At 36.2% G+C, this 22,927-nt stretch overlaps 1 protein-coding gene across 3 annotated transcripts in view; it reads right to left on the bottom strand.

Moving 5' to 3' along the window:
- cdh10b (cadherin 10, type 2b (T2-cadherin)) overlaps positions 1–22,927 on the bottom strand; it is a 127,902-nt gene that overhangs the window by 27,329 nt on the left and 77,646 nt on the right. For all 3 annotated transcript variants that reach the window (XM_073918833.1, XM_073918831.1, XM_073918832.1), the window contains exons 6-10: positions 22,449–22,636; positions 20,472–20,725; positions 5,524–5,660; positions 1,714–1,832; positions 1,411–1,519 (exon numbers count right to left, since the gene is read on the bottom strand). In XM_073918833.1, the coding sequence (XP_073774934.1) occupies positions 1,411–1,519; positions 1,714–1,832; positions 5,524–5,660; positions 20,472–20,725; positions 22,449–22,636 (807 nt within the window). The remainder of the gene's footprint in view (positions 1–1,410; positions 1,520–1,713; positions 1,833–5,523; positions 5,661–20,471; positions 20,726–22,448; positions 22,637–22,927) is intronic.

Below are 22,927 nucleotides of genomic sequence, written 5' to 3'. Positions count from 1 at the left end.
ATCTCACGGATCCAGAGAGAGAAAGGACAGAGTCCGTCTCCATCTCATCCGCCAGATCTAGCTGCGAACCCCACGACCGAAGTCGACACTCAGCCTCAGCACGAGCGGGACCCGAACCGCGAGGAGCGTGCGCCACGGGAGCTTTATTAAAGAACTCTCTCCGACTGCGCAGCTCTTTACGGGAGAGAACGTCACAGTGTCCACAGTCAGCATTCTCAAATGCTACCAGGGCATGCTCTTCTCCCAAACACTCTAAACACAAATCATGTGAGTCACCAGCCGTAATAAAGCGAGGGCATGGAGGCACACAACGTTTAAAGTTTTTCTCTGCCATACCAAAATAAAAAAGTAAGTTGTCAGTTTTTTTGTATTTTGTGTATGCAAATCAGTAATGAAAGATCACAGAAAGAGGGTGTATTTTCACGTGCGTGCTTCTTGAAAGCAAAGAAGTTGATACTGAATGCTCAGTACAGGCTTTTATACTCTCTGGTCTGACGACACCTGCTTAATTACATTAGATTGATTTCACATGTGCTTCAAGACGCGTATAAAAGAGGTGTTCCCCTAGCGTTCTGGTTAGACGCAGTGTTGAAGTTCCCTAGAAGGGGAATAAGTATTATTATTATTATTGTTATTATTATTATTATTATTATTATTATTACAAATGTTATATAAAGTTTTAAATAAAATACAATTATTAAATAATAATATATTATTTAAAGAAATTAATACATTATTATTATTATTATTATTATTATTATTATTATTATTAATATCATTATTATTATTATTATTATTATTATTATTATTATTAATAATATTATTAAAAAGGTGTTATATAAAGTTTTGAAATCAAACACAATTATAAAATAATAATATATCATTTTAATAAATAAATAATATTTTGTATACTACTACTACTACTACTACTACTACTAATAATAATAATAATAATAATAATTATTATTATTATTATTATTATTAAATTGTTAGTAATATTTATGTTCATATATTAAATTATTATTATTATTATTATTATTATTATTATTATTATTATTATTATTATCAGTTTTTAAAAAAAAATATTATTTGTTTCAAAATCCTTAAAACATTATATTATTTATTGAAATATTATATTATTATTCTTATTCTTATTATTATTCTTATTTTATAATTGTTTTCTTATATATATATATATATATATATATATATATATATATATATATATATATATATATATATATATATATATTAGTTTCCAGATTCAATAATTATTATTAATAATATATATTTTTTTCAGAATTAAAGATAAGACATTATCTCATCACTGTATTATTTATTTAAAACTTTACGTTACAACTTTTTGTTTTTCTTTATCCCTGATGCACATGCAAGCTTTACTAAAATTACCTTCATTATCGAAAATGGTGAAGTTTGGATTGATCACACTGAGACTGAAAACAAACTTGTGTCCGACCAGTGGTTCATCAGTGTCAACAGCGCTTATAGTCTGGATGGCCTGGAAACAGAAAAAGCAAAGATTCTTCAACTGTTATTTCCCTTCTTTTTTGATGTACTGTGTTGAATAACAGAGCGTCCTAGTAATAAATGAAGCACTAAAGCTCAATAAAACAGCAGAAGAACAAAACAAAACAGAAGTGTTTAGTAAAATATTTGCATAAAACAATGAATAAACATGAAAAAGCAGCATACCTGACCGGCTCTGGCATTCTCACAGACAATGGTCTGGAAGTCCATGGCAAATTCCGGCGCATTGTCATTCACATCTCGCACTTTGATAAACACCGGCACTCTGGTTTGCAGGGCAGTACCTAGAAGCCAGTGATGAATGCGTTTCAGCAATTGCAGAAGATATTCAGTTTGCATTCAAGAGGTCTAATTTTGTTTCCCTGTATTTGTCTTTCAGCCTTTTACCTCAGGCCTATATTCTTCCACAGAGAATGCCAAAAACATGAATTAAACCACAACTCTAGTTGACAGTTTGATTTTTGTCATCAGTCATTTGTTGTAGGGCTTTGGTTGACACCGTTTCTGCAAATATCTTGAGGCTTTCGAAATGTTAGTCCACCTGAGAACATTTTAAAGCGCTTTTTTTCTTTAATAGCTTCAAACAACAACAACAACAACAAATAGAAGGTAAAAATTAATTTTGAGCTGTAACTAGATCACCATTGGGAATTGAAATATTGGTTCTCTCCGAAATGAATCATTAACTCATTAACTCATCATTAACTCACTGTTGTTTGAAACCCATAAAACATCAAAAATGAAGATATTTTTGATCAAATCTGAAAGATTTTGGTCCCTCCATTTGGAGTTTGTTCATTCAAACCTCTGACACCTCAAATCATTAAGACATTTAAAAGAAAGAAATAGATCCATACTGTACAAATTGAGCTGTTCAATCAAAGTCTTCTGAAGAGACACAATCACTTTATATGACGAAGAGATTCAATTTTGGAATTTATTCACATATATTATATTTATCGATCAGCAAACTATGATGCTTTTAGAAGTTGTTATAAATTGTTTATCCATCGTGGGGTTTGCTAAATAGACCAGGAATGAAGTATATTATTTATTTTAATTTTGAAATTGTCTCAAAAAACTGATCCAAGATCAGATAAAAAAATATGAAACCTATTCATTGATAACCCAATGGAGGGCGATCTGAATGACCCCATGTCATTCAATTTGTTTTTATTGTATTACACTGATCGCCCCAAATGGAGAGGCATTAAATTTTCGAATTCGAAACAATATTAATGTAACAAAGCCCTGTTTATTGAAATCATATGATCTCGAGAAGTTCATACATGCTCTGAAAGCACGAAACAAAATTGCCATGAAACTGTTTCAAAAGCAGCTATCTCAATTTTTCCCTAAAAAGTTCTTTTCAGAAGACGTGTATTAAACAGTTTGATTGATATGCTTTTATTTTTTTGAGCCCTTGTTTCGATGGAGAAACAGAAATATCTTAATATATTTTTAAATAATAGTTCACTTGTTGAATCAAAGAGGAGCACAAAGGTGAGTACATTTTTAGGTGAACCAACTGCTTAAAATGCTAGATTTGTACAAGCTGTTTCCATCAACCTATGTTCATGTGCATTTTGGTTGTGCGCATTAAAAAAAGTTGATGGAGAGGCCAAGATGCGCATCCATTTTAAAAATGCACATAAAAAAATTAATGCACACAACTGAGAAGGATAAGCGTTTTATTCAATACTAAAAAAATGTGCATAAACTACGATGGAAACACTTTTACTGAACAAATTCCAGTATGCGCTAGAGATGCATGATTCTGGCTAAAGTGATAATCTCGATTTTTTTTTTGCCTAAAATAAATATCACAATTTTCTCTTGATTCTATAGATGTAAAAAAGGTCAATATGAGTGAGCTACTATTATTGTTATTCTCAAACATGTGGTAAAACAGCAATAGGCTTTGTGTAGCCTTGCTATTGGTTAAACTGCTAAATTTTATATAGACTTGGAATGGTGGACTTGAACAGACTTTAGATTTGTATTGTTCATTAATGCTGATGATAATTCTGATGATTCCTAAAATCTGTCACTGATGTGATTTTCGGGAATACAGAAGACTGGGTGGGTAATTTTGCGTTTCAGCAGGTTTTGAATACATTTTGGGCTGGAATCAGTCAGCTACATCTGGCAACACTGTGTGCGCTTTCGGTTTCATTTTCACTGCCAAGCAGTTCACTTCCCGCGCAGCTCCCAAACGATCACTCTGTGCCACAAACTGAATGTTATTTACAACTTTATAACCTGTTATTCACACTCTATGCAGGTTCTGTTCACTAAAGTAGACTTCATTCAAAGGCACGCGCACCCGCCCTCTGGTAACAGCTGACGGTCAGCTAACGTCACGTGTCATTTTGTGGTCGCAAATAGTCCTACATCATTACATGAAGACAGAAATGACATTGTTGGGGTGAATTATATCTTATAAATACAGCATGTGACTCTTTCAACACCATTTGGTGGTGTCCACGTTGCTGAACAACATATGTAAAACAGTGTGAAGACTTGTGCGGCCACTTTTGCTTCTCTCCTGATCCTAAAAATATGATTGACAGAATAGAGAAATGCTGGATTAGGATCATCTAAGGCACAGGTGTCAAACTCAGTTCCAAAAGGGCTGCAGCTCTGCACACTTTAGTTCCAGCCCTGATCAAACAAACCTGATCAAACTGATTGACTCCTTCAGGCTTGTTTGAAACCTACAGGTAAGTGTGTTGGACAACCCGGGCTCATTGTGCAAACGTAGCCCCACGGACGTTTCTGCGGACTGCGATTTACGTCCCGGGAGGTACGTATTCGAGTGGTTTTTTGTTTTCGCGGATCTAGGGAGCGCGCGACGTTCGCGCCCGCGTCAATCTCGCGTGAAAAGCCCCCGGATCGGGAAAAAAAAAAAAAAAAGCAAAAGCCCTCGTCTTCGATTTCAACCGCGTTTTCGGATCCCGCCGCGTTCTCGCCCTCATTTTTCAGATTCCGTTTTTCATCTTACCTGATTTTCGGAACCTTCTGTTCCCCGGACTCAATCCCGGTCGTCGTCCACCGCGGCCGGCTCCGGCTCCTCCTCCTCGTCCGGGGCCTCCGCTCCGCCGACGCAACGCTGTGCGCTGGCGGACAAACTGACTGATTGGAAAAGCCCTCCACTCGGTGGCGAGCCGTCGGCCGGCGAGTGCGAAGAGGAGGGGCGGAGCGGCGCCACACAGCCCCACAGCGTTCGCTCGAAAAAAACCAAACGCGGCCTTTACGTACCTCCGGCCACGTAAATCGCGGTCTCCAGAAACGTCCGCGGGGCTACGTTTCCAGAATGAGCTTGGGTTGGTGTTGGAGAAGGGTTGGAACTAAACTGTGCAGGGCTTCTGCCCTCCAGGAATTGAGTTTGACACCCCTGACCTAAGGGGTCCAATCGAGATTGCGGTCTTTTTACGATTAATTGTGCAGCTCTAGAATTTAAAAAAAGTCATGTGATTTTGTTATTAGAGATCATGTGATGATAAAAATGTGTGTGAATGGACACACCAGCTGGCTGACCACATTGTAAATCATCTGAAATGTTGTTTTGGTCATTCTAAAACGCCTAAACCACTTCTGTATTGGTGGTATTAGATTATTAAACACCTTCAGAGTTGTCTGTGTTCAGCGTCTTACCACCTGTTCATTGCATGTTGGCGTTTGTTTTCTGAGGCGCAAGTATTTTAATAAATAAAGAAAAGATTAAAGCTGCAAATTATGTTTTTACTTTTGATATTTGACGCCAGTTAATAAGGAAGTGACGATTTTGTTGACTCATTGGATAGAAACGTTGCTTTATTCGCACGTCTTTTATGCCTTATTCCAGTTTTGCACTTAAAGTCAGTTCACATCTTTAGATGGAAACAGCTAATGATAATACTGTTGTATGCAAATCTTCACACAATTATCTCATTTGTTCGGTGATCCAACAAGCAATCACAAAAGCAAACTTACTGAGCTCCGTGGCCAAAACCGAGATGTTGTGCCATTTGGAGGTTTCTCTGTCCAGCGCCTGCAGTGTGCTGATGGTCCCATTGTTGGAATCGATGTTAAACAGCCTCTCCAGGTCTGTGTGGCGATCAATGGTGTATCTGAAACAAGAACGACAGTAATGAATGCAAGACAATGGAGCTCTGATTATGCCCAGGCACAGGAACGGAGCGTCCTCAGTGTTTTAAAGCGTTGTAAACACAGCCCCAGGAAGTGAAAAAGGGTATATCACACACCCATAATCAAAGAGCCCACAACACTGCTGGTGCAGGCCGCCAAATAAATCAGCCCAGACTGGTTTAATTTTCCTTCAAACGGTGGGACGTATTTGATTTGACATCTCTATTAGAGAACAAATTTGTGCTCGTCAAACGTATTGATGTTAGTTCCACGCTGAGCACAACAAACTATACATTGCACCTCTATGTGATAAGAGCACGGCCACAAACTACCCTGCTGAAAGGACTAGATATTGAATTCCCATGCTGGTCCACACTTAGTTTACGGCGTCTATAAAAAAAGTGTTCACTCTCTTGTAAGTTTTTACTCTCTGTTGTTCTACTACGGCATTGAGCATTTAATTGGCCTTTTGACAGTGATCAACAGAGAAAAAAATATTCTTTTATGTGAACGTGGAAACGTTTCAGCAAATTGGTCTCAAGGACTAAATCTTTATTTGCATCGGTGGAATGCAAAGTTCAATTGTTTTCTTTTCCGCGCATGAGTTTTGAACTGAACTGGCCACAGCTCACAGGAATTTGAGTTTGTATAAAAATAATAAAATATAAATCTATACTTAAATACTGTACATGCATACACACTTAACTTTTCATGTTTTTAAACACAGTTTAAGTCAGAATTGAACCCTTTAGAGTTGAAGCTCCCCTGTATATATTTTTTTCCACAATTCTCCGTTTAACATTTTTCTTTTTTTTTCATCACATTTCTAAACGTATTAGTTATAATAACTAATTTCTAATCACTGATTTCTTTTATATTTGCCATAATGACAGTACATAATACTTTAAGATACTAATATTCAGCTTAAGGTGTCATTTAAAGGCTGAACTAGATTAATTAGGAAATAATATTAACCTCAAAATGTTAAAAAATAAAATAAAAAATGCTTTTATTCTACCCTAAATAAAACAAATCAGACTTCCTCCAGAAGAAAAAGTATTATTGGAAACACTGAAAAATGACCCAGCCGAGGCTCAAACCAGTGACCTTCTTGTTGTAGGGCGAACATGCTAGCCATTGCGACACTGTATCGCCTCAAAATCCTTCCTTCCTTCCTTCCCTCCTTCCTTCCTTTCTTTCTTTCTTTCTTTCTTTCTTTCTTTCTTTCTTTCTTTCTTTCTTTCTTTCTTTCTTTCTTTCTTTCTTCCTTCCTTCCCTCCTTACTTCCTTCCTTCCTTCCTTCCTCCTTTCTTCATTCGTTCCTTTCTTTCTTGCTCCCTCCTGCCATCCCTCCCTCTCTCCTTCCCTCATTTTTCTTTCTTTCTTTCTTTCTTTCTTTCTTTCTTTCTTTCTTTCTTTCTTTCTTTCTTTCTTTCTTTCTTTCTTTCTTTCTTTCTTTCTTTTTTTTTCTTTCCGTCTTTATTCCTTCCTTCCTTCCTTCATTCTTTTTTTCTTTCTTCCCTTCCTTCTTTCTTCATTGCTTCCTTTCTTTCTTTCTCCATCCCTCTCTGCCTCCATCCCTCATTTCTTTCTTTCTCCATTCCTCTCTGCCTCCCTCTTTTCCTCCCTCCCTCCTTCCCTTCCTCCTTTCTTTCTTTCTTTCTTTCTTTCTTTCTTTCTTTCTTTCTTTCTTTCTTTCTTTCTTTCTTTCTTTTTCTTTCTTTCTTTCTTTCTTTCTTTCTTTCTTTTTTTTCTTAAATTTTTTCTTTCTCTCATTCCTTCCTTCTTTCTTCACTTCTTCCTTTCTCCCCCTCCCTGTCTACTTTCTTTCTTTTTTTCTTTCTTTCTTTCTTTCTTTCTTTTTTTCTTAATTTTTTTCTTTCTCTCATTCCTTCCTTCTTTCTTCACTTCTTCCCTTCTCCCCCTCCCTGTCTCCTTTCTTTCTTTCTTTCTTTCTTTCTTTCTTTCTTTCTTTCTTTCTTTCTTTCTTTCTTTCTTTCTTTCCTTCTTTTATTATTCCTTTCTTTCTCCCCCTTTCCTGCCTCCTTTTCTCCTATTTCTTTCTTTCTTTTTTTCTTTCTTTCTTTCTTTCTTTCTTTCTTTCTTTCTTTCTTTCTTTCTTTCTTTCTTTCTTTCTTTCTTTCTTCTTTCCATTCCCCAAGTCCTCAATCTCAGTCAGGTTACACATGATCAGATCATGACTGAATGTCTACCCATAAAAGCTCAGTTGGAGATCCCAACTCAGTCCACTGCAGGACAGAAACATGCTTTTTTATTTATTTTATTTTTAAAGCCATGTCTAACTTGGACTTCACGCTTCAGGTCACTATCTTGCTAGAAAACAAATCTCCTGCTGCAGGTGTCTGGCAGACCCCATCAGGTGTTCCTTCAGGACTTCTGTGTATTTCTACTGCATTTATTTTACCCTCACGAGCCCTCCAGGAGCTGCCGGAGAGAAGCGTATATGGCCCTCAGCATGAAGCTGCCCACCGCCACGATTCGCAGTGGGGATGATGGCTTTCTGCTGATGCTCGGTGTTTAGCTTTGACGCCAGACGCTGCGTTTATTTTAATGGCCCAAAAAGCTCAATTTTTAGCCTCATCAGATCATAAAGCCTTCTTCCAGCTGGCTTCAAAGTCTCCCACATGCCTTCTGCACAGCTGAGATGTCATATTTGACAGCCTTTTAGCCACGGCTTTCTTCTTTGCAGTTTGAAGGATGTGGGTTACAGTACATTTAGTCTGAGGTTTCACTGTGTACGTTTACATGGACATCAGTAATCTAATTATTTAGCTGATTCTGAATAAGATTGTATTATGATTAAGGGTAACGTGAGCTTTGTCCGTTCCTCTATCTTTTTTTATCTATCTTCCTATCTATCTATCTATCTATCTATCTATCTATCTATCTATCTATCTATCTATCTATCTATCTATCTATCTATCTATCTGTCTGTCTGTCTGTCTGTCTGTCTGTCTGTCTGTCTGTCTGTCTGTCTGTCTGTCTGTCTGTCTGTCTGTCTGTCTATCTGTCTCTCTGTCTGTCTGTCTGTCCGTCCGTCCGTCTGTCTATGTATGTATGTATGTATTTGTTTGTTTGTTTGTTTGTTTGTTTATTTGTTTAATTAAATTTTCTCTATCAATGCAGTCAGCATCAATTATCACAAAAAATATTTTTTATACATTTGCTTTTTTTTTTGTTCATTCATCCATTAATTCACGTTTAAAAAATAATGTACAGTTGAAGTCAGAATTATTAACCCACCTGAATTATTAGCCCCCCTGTTATTTATTTTTTTTACCCAATTTCTGTTTAACAAAAATATTTTTTTCCTACACATTTCTAAACATAATAATTTTAATAACTCATTTATAATAGCTGATTTTTTTCCAATTTTTTTATCTTTGACATGATGACAGTAAATAAATAATAAATATTATTTTACTAGATATTTTTCAAGACACTTGTCTACAGCTTAAAGTGGTATTCAAATGCTTAATTTGGTTAGTAACTTGGCAGATTAGGGTAATTAGGCAAGTTACTGTATAATGTCTAAATTATAAATTATGTTTAAATTTTGTCTGTGACAATGTGGTCTGCACCATTTCTGACAAAAATGTCTTTTTTATACATTTGTTAATTTGTTTGTTTGTTTGTTCATCCCTTCATTTATTCGTTTGTTCGTTTATCTATTTATTTATTTGTTTGATTGTTCTATTCTCACAATTTCTTTTATTCATTTGTTTGTTTAGTCGTTCGTTCATTAGTTCACAAATACAAAAGTCATTTATATTTGCCTATACAAAAGTATTGTTATTCCTTCCTTTATTTATTTATTTGTTTGTTTGTTTTTTGTTTGTTTGTTTGTTTGTTTGTGTTTGTTTGTTTAAATTTTGTCTTTGACAATGTGGTTAGCACCAAGTCTGACAAAACGCCTTTTTAATTAAACTGTTAATATTTCACCCTCTTTTTCTTTTGTAAATGTTTCACACTTGCTACAAAAAAGTAAAATAAATAACTAAAAATAAATAACTAAAATAAATAACTCAGGACCTTGAGAAAAAAATGTCCCTTATTAAAATGTTAAAACTGCAATATAAAAAAGGTCAAAGATTCTTTGTTAAAATCAGGCTTCAAATGTTCAACTAACTTTGAAAAATATGTATTCTGGTACATTTAAGGCATGGAGCAAATCGTTTACCTGTTTTCTGTTTTACGCATTGCAGACTAAATTATTTTGAATTATGTCATTATAATTTAAAGGGCACCTAGGTTACCCCTTTTTCAGATTTAATATAAGTGTTTTGCGTCTCCAGAATGTGTCTGTAAAGTTTCAGCTCAAAACACCGATCAGATTTTTCATTATACCTTTTATAAGATTTTATGTTATACATTTTTTGCACCAGGGGGCTGTTTCGTTGTACTGCGCCTTTAAGGCTAGTCCTTCCTGCCTACCGTTTCTGTCTCCTCCCTCGGCTGGGTCAGACAACAGATCTCTGATACGAGATCTCACGTATCATTTGTAAGAAATACTACAGTAAGAACTTTACCAATGAGTATTTGTTGTGCAGTTGCATCGATGAGTGTGTGTATGTGTGCTTATCACCCCAATATAACAGTCTATACACTACACATAATGTCTGTCCAAACAGTTTAAAAAGTAGATTTTTCACCATAAGTGCCCTGGTGTTTTTGGAATAGATATGACACGTAACAACATAAATCTTTAATGTGGCAAAAAAAAAAAAGAAAATAAAAAAAAGGCAATAATCAAGAAAATACGTAATAATTAAGAAAGTCTGCTTAGCTAGTATAGTGGAAAATTATTTATTTAAAATGAGTTTGTCATTAATAAAACAAAATTGGCTTTATCTAAACAAACTGTATTTAAATGAATGAAGCAGGGCTGATGCTGGCTAATGAAATATTCAGTGAATGTATAAAAAGATATATATTTTTTAAATGTTTTTTGTCAGTGACATTTTTCTCCTGTACAGAGCTATGTGTAATGTTTTTAAGTTGACATACACGTGTTAATCATTGATTTTTAACTCTGCTCCAGGGAACTTTCAATGATTTAAAGATTTTCTAGTAATCATCCTGTGCTTTGTCCTTTTCAATTGCTTTTTCACTTCGAGTGGTTTTATGGTTGTGATTTCTGCCACACTGACTCACCAGAAGTTGAACCTTCCAGATGGAAATGTATTTATACCGCAATCGATTGAAAAGCCTTCACTATACACAGTGGGGTTTATTCAACTATTTAAAGCCTTAAAAGCCAGTTAGCTGTACTGTTGATTGAGGATAGTATTAAAGGGATTTGTAATTCTTAGAAAATAAGTAAATGCAGTTATTTTAGATTAGCCTTAAAAGTTCTATATCTATCTATCTATCTATCTATCTATCTATCTATCTATCTATCTATCTATCTATCTATCTATCTATCTATCTATCTATCTATATATATATCTATCTATCTATCTATCTATCTATCTATCTATCTATCTATCTATCTATCTATCTATCTATCTATCTATCTATCTATCTATCTATCTATCTATATATATATCTATCTATCTATCTATCTATCTATCTATCTATCTATCTATCTATCTATCTATCTATCTATCTATCTATCTATCTATCTATCTATCTATCTATCTATCTATCTATCTATCTATCTATCTATCTATATATCTATCTATCTATCATATATTTATTTATTTATTTATTTGTTTGTTTTTTGTTTGAATAAATTTTGTTCATCCATCCATCCATCCATCCATTCATCCATATATTTGCATAATTTATTTACTTTTTAGTATTTTTCAAAACTACTTTTTTTAATTTCAAAAGGGATCAACATTTCCGTTAAGTATTGTATTAAACAGACGAGGTACTTGTGAAATTAGAACATCTGGATTTTACTTTAGATCTGGAAGTCTTTTTTAAGGCCAAAATTATTATCGCTGTTAAACGTTTTCTTTTTTGATTGTCTACAGAATAAATAAATAAATAAATAAATAAAATATATATTTTTTTAGATACCTGGGTCAAACGCTTCCAGTGAACTGTATGCCGTTACAAAATTGGTGTGTTTAAGGTCTGTCTTTAAAAAATAAATAAATAAATCAAGGATCCCAACTGCCTGATTGATTTACAATTTAAAGAGGGTCTCAGAATGTACAAGAAGCCCTGCATTAATACACATTTTTCCGCACCATGTTTTCAAAATATTTACATTTATTTTACTCCAGTATTTCAATAGAGTTTCTGCTTGCCTGCTGATCCTGATGGGAATGTGCCTGTAAATGGCTTTTCATCTCGGTTTATGCTTTAACAACTAAATGAATGCTGAAGTCTATATACCTAATTAACTTTTAATTACATCACAACATCGACGCTGTAAAAAGAACCGTATCAAATTGAAAAAGTCACATTAACCGTTCACCGGAAGATTATTTATGTGGGAAGAAACACTAGGGTCCCTATCATATACCCGGCGCAGTGTGGCGCAAGGCACGGCGCAATAGTCTTTTGGTAGTTTCAGCTTGGCGCAGGAGTCGTTTTGAGGTGTTGCGCTACGCTGTTTAAATAGCAAATGCATTAGCGCTCATTTGTGCGCCCATAGGCATTCTGGTCTAAAAAGGAAGGCGTTCTGAGGCGCATCGCTGGCGCGTTGCTATTTTGAGAAACTATAATAGATTTTTATTAGATCAAAACTAACCCGGTACTCCGGCACAGAGTTGCGCCTTGCTTACGCACTGCTTAATACGCACAAGAGAGCACTAGGCAAATATCTTTACATATGAAAAAAATTTAATATTAAGGATATATATGGGATATAATAAGAATAGATATAGGATATAAATATAAAAGATTAAAATATTACAAAACATATTATTTTCTAGCCTACATAAATATGAAAAATCACTGCTTTTATGTCTTCTTCATCTCGGGAGGCTTTTTCAGTTCATTTATAACAATTTTCTTTTGTATAATGTTATTATTATTAGCAGTATTATTTATTATATCCATATTTATATTTGTTTTATTAAAAACAAGCTTAGATTTGCCCACCTGTCAGGTTTTAGACCATATGGGGCACAGCATGTGTTTTAGGATATAACTCAGGTTTTTGAGCTCATTTTGTTATTATTGTTCATTTATTCGTTTGCTGGAAATTATAACTGAATTTAGAAATAGTTTTAAAATGAATATTTGTGCTTAACAAACAAAATTAATTATTTATAGGCTAATTGATGTCTGTGCGTAAAGGTTTCCCTATCCAAGAGCGAATGTGAAAGTAGTTCCATTATCTCTCATTCTCACGCAGTAGATGTTCTGTTTAACAGTTTTCTGTTAAAAACTGTTAACTGTTAACTGTTTGCTAGTGAAATGCTCAGATTTTCCACTTAGACTTACTTTACGTCCTGTAAATAGCGAATGCGCTTATGGCGTGACGCAGCTGGCTCTTAAAGGGAATGGGAGATGAGACTCTAATTGGTTTATTCTCAAAACACACCTATAACTCATTAAGAAAATAAACTCAACCCTTTTAGACCATGCGCCATGACGCAAAGCAGGTTTTCCCGTCCTTAAATTAGCAAAAACGCGTCCCGACACGCCCTGAAAGCGTTTGCGCCCTGCATTTTGCGCTCTGCGCATGGACCGTGAAATTAGAGCCCTTAAACTTACTTTGCGTCCTGTAAATAGCGAATGCGCTCTTGGCGCGAGGCAGCTGACTCTTAAAGGGAATGGGAGATGAGACTCTAATTGGTTTATTCTCAAAACACACCTATAACTCATTAAGAAAATAAACTCAACCCTTTTAGACCATGCGCCGCTGCACAAGGCAGATTTCCCGTCCTTAAATTAGCAAAAACGCGTCCTGACACGCCCTGAAAGCGTCTGCGCCCTGCGTTTTGCGCTCTGCGCATGGACCGTCAAAATAGAGCCCTAGCTGTGCATATACCCTATAACCCTAACTTATACCTAATTAATCAAGTTAAGCCTTTAAATTGCCCTTCAAGCTGAATACTAGTATCTTGAAAAAATATCTCGTAAAAAATATTATGAACTTTCAGCATGGCAAAGGTAAAATAAATTAAACAGAAATTGGGGAAAAACATATACAGGGGGGCTGATAATTCTGACTTTAACTGTGTATCATGTCAAACAGCAAAACCAGCACACTAGCATTTAAAACCTGACAACCAGCTCCACCATTCCTCACAATGGAAAAGTATCACCGCAGAGCCAATAAGTGCTCAAATTTAAAGTAATCAATTATGCGTTATGCGTTGAATAGCCAGCTGTGACGAGCACCTTCCTAGCCGAAGCAACTAGCAACTATCAATTATCCTTAACCGCACATTGCGTGTTGTGAATTTTGAAGTGGCTCGTTTGAAAGAACCCGAATGCTAATCACTCCGCTGATCCCCTGCCTTTTGTTTTCACGAAATAAGAAAAGGAAATCTTTCCTATTAAACCCATTTATCAATGTCAGCTTACATATTCCGCTGACATTTAAATATGCAACTGAGTGTGACGTGCTTGAGCGAGCCAGAAGGACAGGCTTTTTTAGAAATATGTCTCATATATATATATATATGGTGCAGTTCAGACAGGAGACAAGACACGCTCTTTCACATCAACTTTGTGACTTCTAAACTCCGAAAGGAAGAAGGGGGAGAGGGGGAAGATAAAACAGCGCCTGTATTCATCTTGCCAAACTTCCGGAGGGAAATCACCAACTGAGGCCCCATGAATAATTTGCTTTTCCCCCCGCTTTCACACACATACACACACAAACGCACGCACACGCTTGGGAACATGTTGATGGATTGGATTTAACCGAGCACAAAACATCTGATCAACACCCAAAATTTGCAAGGCGAAGACGCTTTCTGCTTGATTCCCGTACTTCATAATGAACTTTAGTTTCTGAGATGCTTCTGGGAGGCACTTTTCAAGGTGCCATTTTGATGTTTTTTTTTTTTTTTTCTCTCTCTGTATGTTGGACGTGAGTTTTTTTTTTCCTCATCTAAGGTGAAAAGGAGCCACTTGTTTGTTAGCTTCATATTGAAAAGCATTTAATTACCAAGTCCCTCTGTTCAAATCTCTACTGGACCATTAAATTGCCTGTTACAATGGCTAAGATTATCTGTTGACAGAAGCCTCCTTATTAGCTAAATAAGCCTTTGGATGGTAATGAAAGTGATATAATGAGCGCAACAGAAATCGAGCATCGCTTTCACAACAATAAAAGAGTAAAGTGGTCATATCATGCAGAGTTATGTTTTTTTTTCTGCAATCTTTTGAGATTAAAGAGGTAATTGTACTGAAACACAGCAGCGTTCAGAACAACTGTGGGAAAGTATGTGTTTAAAAAAACTAACTAATTAATATTTGGGCTGGGCTTATTGGTTAGCACTGTCGCCTCACAGCAGGAAGGTTGCTGGTTCAAGTCCCAGCTGGGCCAGTTGGCATGTTTATTTGGAATTTGCATGTTCTCCTCATTTTCGTGTGGGTTTTCTCCGGGTGCTCCGGTTTCCCCAACAGACATGCAGTATACTGTAGGTGAATAGGATAAACTAAATTGGCCGTAGCGTATGAGTTTGAATGTTGTTTAAATAAGCTATGGAATGCCCTACCCATAAGAATCAGGAATGCCGTTTCTCTGGAATGTTTTAAGAAACTTCTCAAGACTCACCTTTTTACCATTGCTTTTAACATAGATTGATTATTTTTGTTAATGTTATCCTCCAATTGCATTGAATCGTTCATATTTTAGTGTTTTGTTGAGGTCTTTTTTTTTTTTTTTTACTGTTTTTATTGTTCTTCTTTGTTTGTTTTGTATTCCTGTAGCACTTTAGGTCTGAGAAAAGTGCACTATAAATAAAATGTACTACTACTACTACTATTATTATTATTATTATTATTATTATTATTAATGTCAGAGTGTATGGGTGTTTCCCAATACTGGGTTGCAGCTGGAAGAGCATCTGCTGCGTAAAACATTTTCTGGATAAGTGGGCGGTTCATTCCACTGTGGAGACCTCTAATGAATCAAGGGACTAAGCCGAAGAAGAATGACCGAATAATATTTGAGCCTGAACTGTGATTCTTAAAGGGATAGCACCTCCAAAAATTGAATTATGGTACTCACCCATAACTTGTTCCATATTTAGTCGAGTTTATATCTTAATTTGAACACAAAATGAGATATTTTGTAAAATGCTGGTTGCTTGGACCCACACTAAAAAAAACACACAATGTTTGATGTATGTTCAAGCTATTTATTTTAAAAGAAGCTGAAACCATGTCATTCTTGAGTTTTTAGGACACATAATTGTTTCATTTTCAATCCACCTAAATGAATAAGTTAACTTAGGGTGTACTCAGAGTAGGCAGAGTTGTCTTGAACCGTGCTGAAGAGCAATCGTTCCCCCTTTTTCTCTCCCCTGACGGCCTGCATTCACACTGCATTTTGCCTTCTGAACCTGAGGATGCTTGCTTCATTGATACGACTGTTCAGTTTAACAAGAAGAGAAGCGCTCTCGCTCAGCAGTGGAAATTGCTTTAGTTCTATCATTTTGTTGTATTATTAGCTGTTTGTGATGCAGTGACACACAGTCAAATATTTTGCCGAACAGATCCACAACTTTTGATGCTCAAATGTTCATAAAGTCAACGTCTTATGAGGTATTAGGAGGTTTGCTGAATGTGCAATGAGGGGTTTACATCTTTGAAAAGCTGACAGTTCACGTTCATTAAAAAGTAAGAATGATTAATAAATCCATATGGAACAGTCCCTTAAAAGTGATATCACATCTTCAGTTTTGAGCTTTTTCAGGTGCACTTTGCACTCCCGCTATAAGAGTACCGCGCCAAAGCCTAACCGAACCGTGGTTTGGCACGCCTCTTCCAACCAGGCCGGGGCCAGACAACTAAACCACGCCTGGGCACAATTTGGAGCACCCATACTTGTCAAACGAACTGAGAAATGTGCCCGGGCATGGATAGCCTAGTGCTAGTGCACTCTTAATTTTTCATCTTGTTCCAACACAAACTGATCACCTAGAAATCAGCATTTTTTACAGTGCACTGATTTTCATAATGTTTTAATTTTATTTTATTTATTTATTTATTTATTTTTATTTTTATTTTAATTTTTTTTACTTTGGAAGTCCATAAGTCCCAGGAACCAGCCTTTTTCAGAATATCCTACTGTATTTTGAACGATAGAAAGAAATGCATGAAAGTTTAAAACTACATGAGGGAGAATAAATAAGGAGGCAGTTGTTTTTGGAGATGAGCTATCCCTTTAAATAGTCTTTTAATATGTCATCAGTTCATTAATTTATTCATTTTACTTTGGCTTAGTCCCTAATTTATAAAGAGTCACCACAGTGGAATAAACCGTCAACTATTCTGGCATATGTTTTACGCAGCAGATGCCCATGCCCATACATTCACACATTCACACACACTCATCCAGTTCACCTATACTGCATGTCTTTGGACTGTGGGGGGAACCGAAACACCTGGAGGAAACCCACGCCAACAAGGGGAGAACATGCAAACTCTGTGCCCACCCTGTCATCAGTTCATTATTGTTTTAAATATGCCTCACAATAATGTTTTCATTTATACTATTGTTAGACTTTAATTGTGGTAAAAATGCACGATAGTCACTGTTTTGTTTTAAAAAAAGAAGAAATAAAACAGGACATGTTCTAATGTACCAACAAACTACCCATAAACTGACCCATAAATAATGAAATCATTCCTTAAATAATTAGGTTTTGTTTTCATCACTAAATGTCAGTCAGACTGTGATCATCTTTGCTGAAACATTAATGGGTGAAAATTGAGGTAATGGACCCTTTTCACAGACTCGGGATGTGTTTACACAGTTATTAACAGTCTAGATTTTCACTTTAAAAGTACATTTAGTACACTGTTTGTTGTGTTGTATTATCATGGATAAAAAAAATATATATAATGCTTTTAAGTAAATGTGTTTAGTATACAGTAAAAACAAAGGAGATAAAGCAAATCTTTGAATCTGCCACTATGGTATCACATAGGCATGTATAGCCCCACCCCCTTTTAGAAAGAGGGCTAGGAGCACAGTCTCATTTGGATTTAAAGCAACAGTCACCAGAATTTCATAGAGTTATTACACATTATTTGTTAGATATTTTGACCTAAAACTTCACATACACACTCTAGGGATATCTAATACGTCTTGTAAAAAGGAAAATAATAGGACCCCTTTAAAGGCACCCTTTCCTAAGATTTGTTTTATTAATATGTCAAAAAAAAAAAAAAAAACTACAGCAATGTTAGATATTTTGCTGGCATATATACTAATAGAAAACCAAGAAACACTGAGGATTCTTTAATATGTTGTGTGTTTTATTCAGCCTGATCTCACAAGGAAATGTAAGTATTTTACATTTTGTAAGTTTAGTGGCTAATTTATTGGCTAAGAGTTCAGTCGTATGGCAATGTGTGATTTTAGAAAGGAGGTGTGGCACCCAACCCTGCCCCTAAAACTCTTCCATCATTGGGGGATGAGCAAATCGTACTTAATTGTACCAATGAGATTGTACGAATTCATACGAATAAGCTACAACTACTACATCAAAATGTTAACAATTGCCGTGAGATTGTGTTGGTTTTATTGGACTGCATGGAGAACATGCACTATGGCAGAACTCTAAGTGAAGTTTATGTATAAACAAATTTCGAGAGGATCACGTGCTTATGATTGCTAGCAGCTGACCCGCATTATCCAATTCACTACGATCCAATCAGATGACTCCTAAACTACTATAAATACCCTGGGGTTTATTCCATTGCTATCTTCGTTTTGAAGAGTCCCCCCTTCCTCCCCTACTCCTCCTTCTTAGACGGGTGACACGGTGGCCCAGTGCCTAGCACTGTCGCATCACAGCAAGAATGTCTCTGGTTCCTGGCTTTACCAAAACTAGCAGACATTTCTGTGCGGAGTTTGCACCTCTCCCCGTGCTCACGTGGGTTTCCCCCGGGTTCCCCTGTTTCCTCCCACCGCCTAAAAACATGCAATTAAGTCAATTGAACAATCCAAATTGTCAACATAGACACGCTTCTAGTTTGTAATTAGTTTCAAGAGCATTCACTTGTTACAGCAGGGGAGTTCTCGAGATCTACCTGAGCTCAAGCTCCCCTCCCGCTTTGCAACGGGAGGGAGCCCTGGGCTCGAGGATCTCATGAGCTCCGGGCTCTCTCGCGGGACAGCATGCCAAACAAGCTTTATAATTAATCATCAGCTAAGTGTGAACTCTTGAAAGTGTATTTAGTATGATAAACAGTGCTGCTTCTTCTCCACATGATCATGAGCGGAAGAACCGAAAGCGGTGACCTAAGCCATAATTAAAGCTCTGCTGCTTTTGTGCTGTATTGTGCTCGTCTCTCATCAGCAGTTGATATAGCTGTCTCTTTTGCTTTGACTGCTTTCAGCTTTAGTCTGCTTCACACTACCATGATGATACATTTTGAATGCTTAAATATTCAACCCCCCTAGTTTTCCGCGATTCCAAAATCGCTGAATTCAACACAAAATCAACAAAAAGTCGCAAATATCCTAGCGAAATTTTTAATTAAAACACAAAATGATTACAAAAAAGTAAATAATCTCATAAAACATCCAATTCCAAACTATATAATCAAACTATATTTATTTCAGTTTGCAATTAATTGTTTTACATGACTTATAAACATTGCATACGCAGCGCACGTGATGTACAGACGTGCTTCAGACTGCAAAAGAAAGTGTGAGCAAACATCTAACAAGCGGGGCAATGGAACAGACAGAAAAGCAAGTAGCTTACGATGAAGGTGATTGATTCAAGGATGACGGCTGCTGCACGTGACCGAATTGAAGGACATTGTATGTGCTTTACATGTCTGGCTGGTATTAAGGTGTGCGTATAATCGGTAAATGTTTGCATTTAACTCTTTTCCTGCAGTTAAGGAAAGAAAACGCTTCTCTGTCATTGATGAGTTTTATGGCAATCTGTGTTTTAGGTGTATTATGGTAGGGGAAGCCCTATCGCATGTCCTCAGTGATGTACATCAGTGTTTCCCAACCACATTCCTGGAGGACCACCAGCACTGCATGTTTTGGATGTCTCCTTAGTCTGTCACATTCATTACAGGTCTTTCAGTCTCTGGTAATGAGCTGATGATCTGAATCAGGTGTGTTTGGTTAAGGAGACATGGAAAAATGTGCAGAGCTTGTGGTCCGTCAGGAACGTGGTTGAGAAACACTGATGTACATGATGTCAGATGCTCCGGGTGAGAGAGAGGAAGTAAGATCGTGGATAAAAATAAGAGTCATACAACCTTTCTTTGGCTTAATCCCTACCGTTTTAGATCTGTTTTAGATCTTGTTTTGACAAGAGACCAAAATAAAGAATCTTTTTTTTAATTTTTTTTATTTTTATTAAATTGTCTACAAATTTCTGGGAATTACCACCAAAAAAAACTGTCATTTTGTCTTAAAATCTTGAAAAAAACATTGGTTCTAACTATTCACATATGATTTAGTAAAGACTACAACTCCCATGATTCCACACTCAGTCACAGCATCATCAAAATACATCTTTGTTTGTTGTGAACATGCACCCTATAGTGGCAAAGATGACATTAACTTGACAATAACTTTAACATAATTCAATTGAGCTACTCATGGTTAATGTTTGTGGTGTTCATTAAAACCAATCAGTACATCTACTCACTTGACCAGGTGGCTGATTGTATCCGGGTCCCGAGCTGACACTATCCCAATCGAGCTTCCAACAGGGCTGTCTTCGTCCACCTCGAAAATGTACAGCGCTCGACTGAAGACCGGAGGTTCATCCACATCCGTGACAGTGATCCGGACTATCGCCGTGTCGCTGAAAGGCCCCTGTTGCTCAAAGCGTCGATCTATATGAGTGTTGGTCACCTGCACCCGCAGTGAGTACAATCTTCTGCTCTCGTAATCTAGTTGCTGAACGAGAGAAAGGTTACAAGAGGAAAAGATAAGATGTTAGGTCACTCTGAATAAAGGGAGGCTTACTTTCAGGATCTTTTTTTGAACTCAGGTCTATTCGGTCACAGATTAACGACATGCTCTTGTGATGTCGCCCTAAACTTTTTCCTCGTTTTTGCATACGTTCTTTGAAGGGTGCTTATCGCCATGCCTTTTCTTTTGAGTTGAATGCCTTTTATTATAAAGGCAGGGCATCGTGCTTTAATGCAGCCTTTTAATTATGAAACGATTAAAGACTCAAGGTGCGATCTTTTACCTTTCGCTCATTCAGGCCGTCTTCCGTAGCTATCTTTCATTCTAGTTTAAGCAATAAGATTTGCATAATTGCCTGAGCTTCGTCAAAGCCTGACCTGACAGAGAGAGAGGAAATAAGCTATAGGCAGATTTCAGCAGGCAAATAGATCCCTGCGCCACACAAAAGGGAAAAAGGGACTTTTTGGGCTGTGAATAGAATTAAGCACCTTTGTAAAGTTGATAGGACACGAAGGCTTCGATTTAGGGGATTACTTTCTAAGCACTGCGCTTTGTATAGGCGCGTGCATATAAAAGAATGAGAATGAGGGGAAACCGTCACATGCTGTGGATTTTATTTCCAAGCTGCGACTTACAGTGTGATGTGTAAAGGTGCTGTATGTAAGTTTTGGACATTTCTAAGTCTCAAAAATACCATAATACTGTATGTTTGCTAATATTTAAAAAGTACATGATGAATGAACATATTTTTTATTTGAAAAGTTATGCTAAAATCAGTTATTCCAGATTCCGCGATCTCTGAATCCAACACAAAATCAACAGAAAGCTGCACATTTTTGCTATCCTAAAGCATTCTTAATTTAAACGCAAAATAATTGCAAAAAAGAAAAAACAAAAAACAAAAAAAACATCCTATTCTAAACCATATAATCAAATTGTGTTTATTTTAGTTTGCAAGTAATTGTTTTACATCACTTATAGACGTTGCATACATAGCGCACGAGATGTATTTGAATGTCTCTCGAAAAATGTCTAACCTGTGCCCTCACAGTCTAAACATTGTGTGATCAAATTGAAGGATATTATTTTTGCTTTACGTGTATGACTGGTAGACTGTTATGATGTGCGTCAAATCGATAAATGATTTTCCCTGCTGTTGACGAGAGAAAACGCTTCCACGAAAAACGTTCACGAGTTTTACAGCAATCTGTGTTTTAAATGTATTATGGTAGGGGAAGCCTTAACATGTGTCCTGAGTGAGGTACATGATGTCAGATGCTCTGGGGAGTGAAATCTGAGAGAAAAAGTAAGATTGTGGATAAAAATAAGAGTTATACAATCTTCTTTACCATTTTAGATCTTGTTTTATATTTATTTATATATATATATTTATTTATTTATTATTATTTATATATATATATATATATATATATATATATATATATATATATATATATATATATATATATATATATATATATATATATATATATATATATATATATATATATAAAGTTTTTAATCGCAAACGTGTCTGCAAATTTCTTGGAATTACCACCACAAAATCTGTCATTTTTATTGCAAAAAATTACTAAAAAATCTTGAAAAACTAAGGGGTCTGAATTGACATAAAATCAATCCACATAAAATCCCCACATAATAAAACATGATTTTTCAAACAGACTTCATAACATTTGGGATTGTTTACCTTCTTTACCATTATCACTCCTTCTTGGCTAGTGCTGTCCGTGATGATATTGAACACATCTTGCCCATCCCCTTCCAGGATAGAGTACCACATCTCTGCGTTCTCCCCCACATCTGCGTCGTATGCTTTGATCCGACCCACCGATGATCCGATTTCGGTGGACTCGGGAGTGGAGAGATGGTAGTTACCTGAAGAAGAAGAACAAAATAAATCAATTGAGTAAACAGTCAGGTGTTTGTATGAACTCTTTGTTCTCGGGTGAGGCGCTTCAGCGTGCATTTGTCTGTTTGTTTATCCTCCTCTCGGGGGAAAAGCGGTGCTGCCTCTCAGTGGTTATTCTTTAATAGAATTTCAGCTCCGATGAGCCATTGGAGAAGGTTCTTTTTAAACCCAGTTTGCAGAAACTGTTTCTGATGTGGCTCTTGTATTGGATTTGAGACTGTGGCAAAGAGAGAGGGATTATCACCCCAAATGAAGCG

The sequence above is a fragment of the Danio rerio genome, chromosome 12 (genome assembly GCF_049306965.1).
Source record: "Danio rerio strain Tuebingen ecotype United States chromosome 12, GRCz12tu, whole genome shotgun sequence".
Lineage (NCBI taxonomy): Eukaryota > Metazoa > Chordata > Actinopteri > Cypriniformes > Danionidae > Danio > Danio rerio.
The sequence above is the reverse complement of the archived record's forward strand: the minus strand, read 5'-3'. Positions and strand labels throughout refer to the sequence as shown.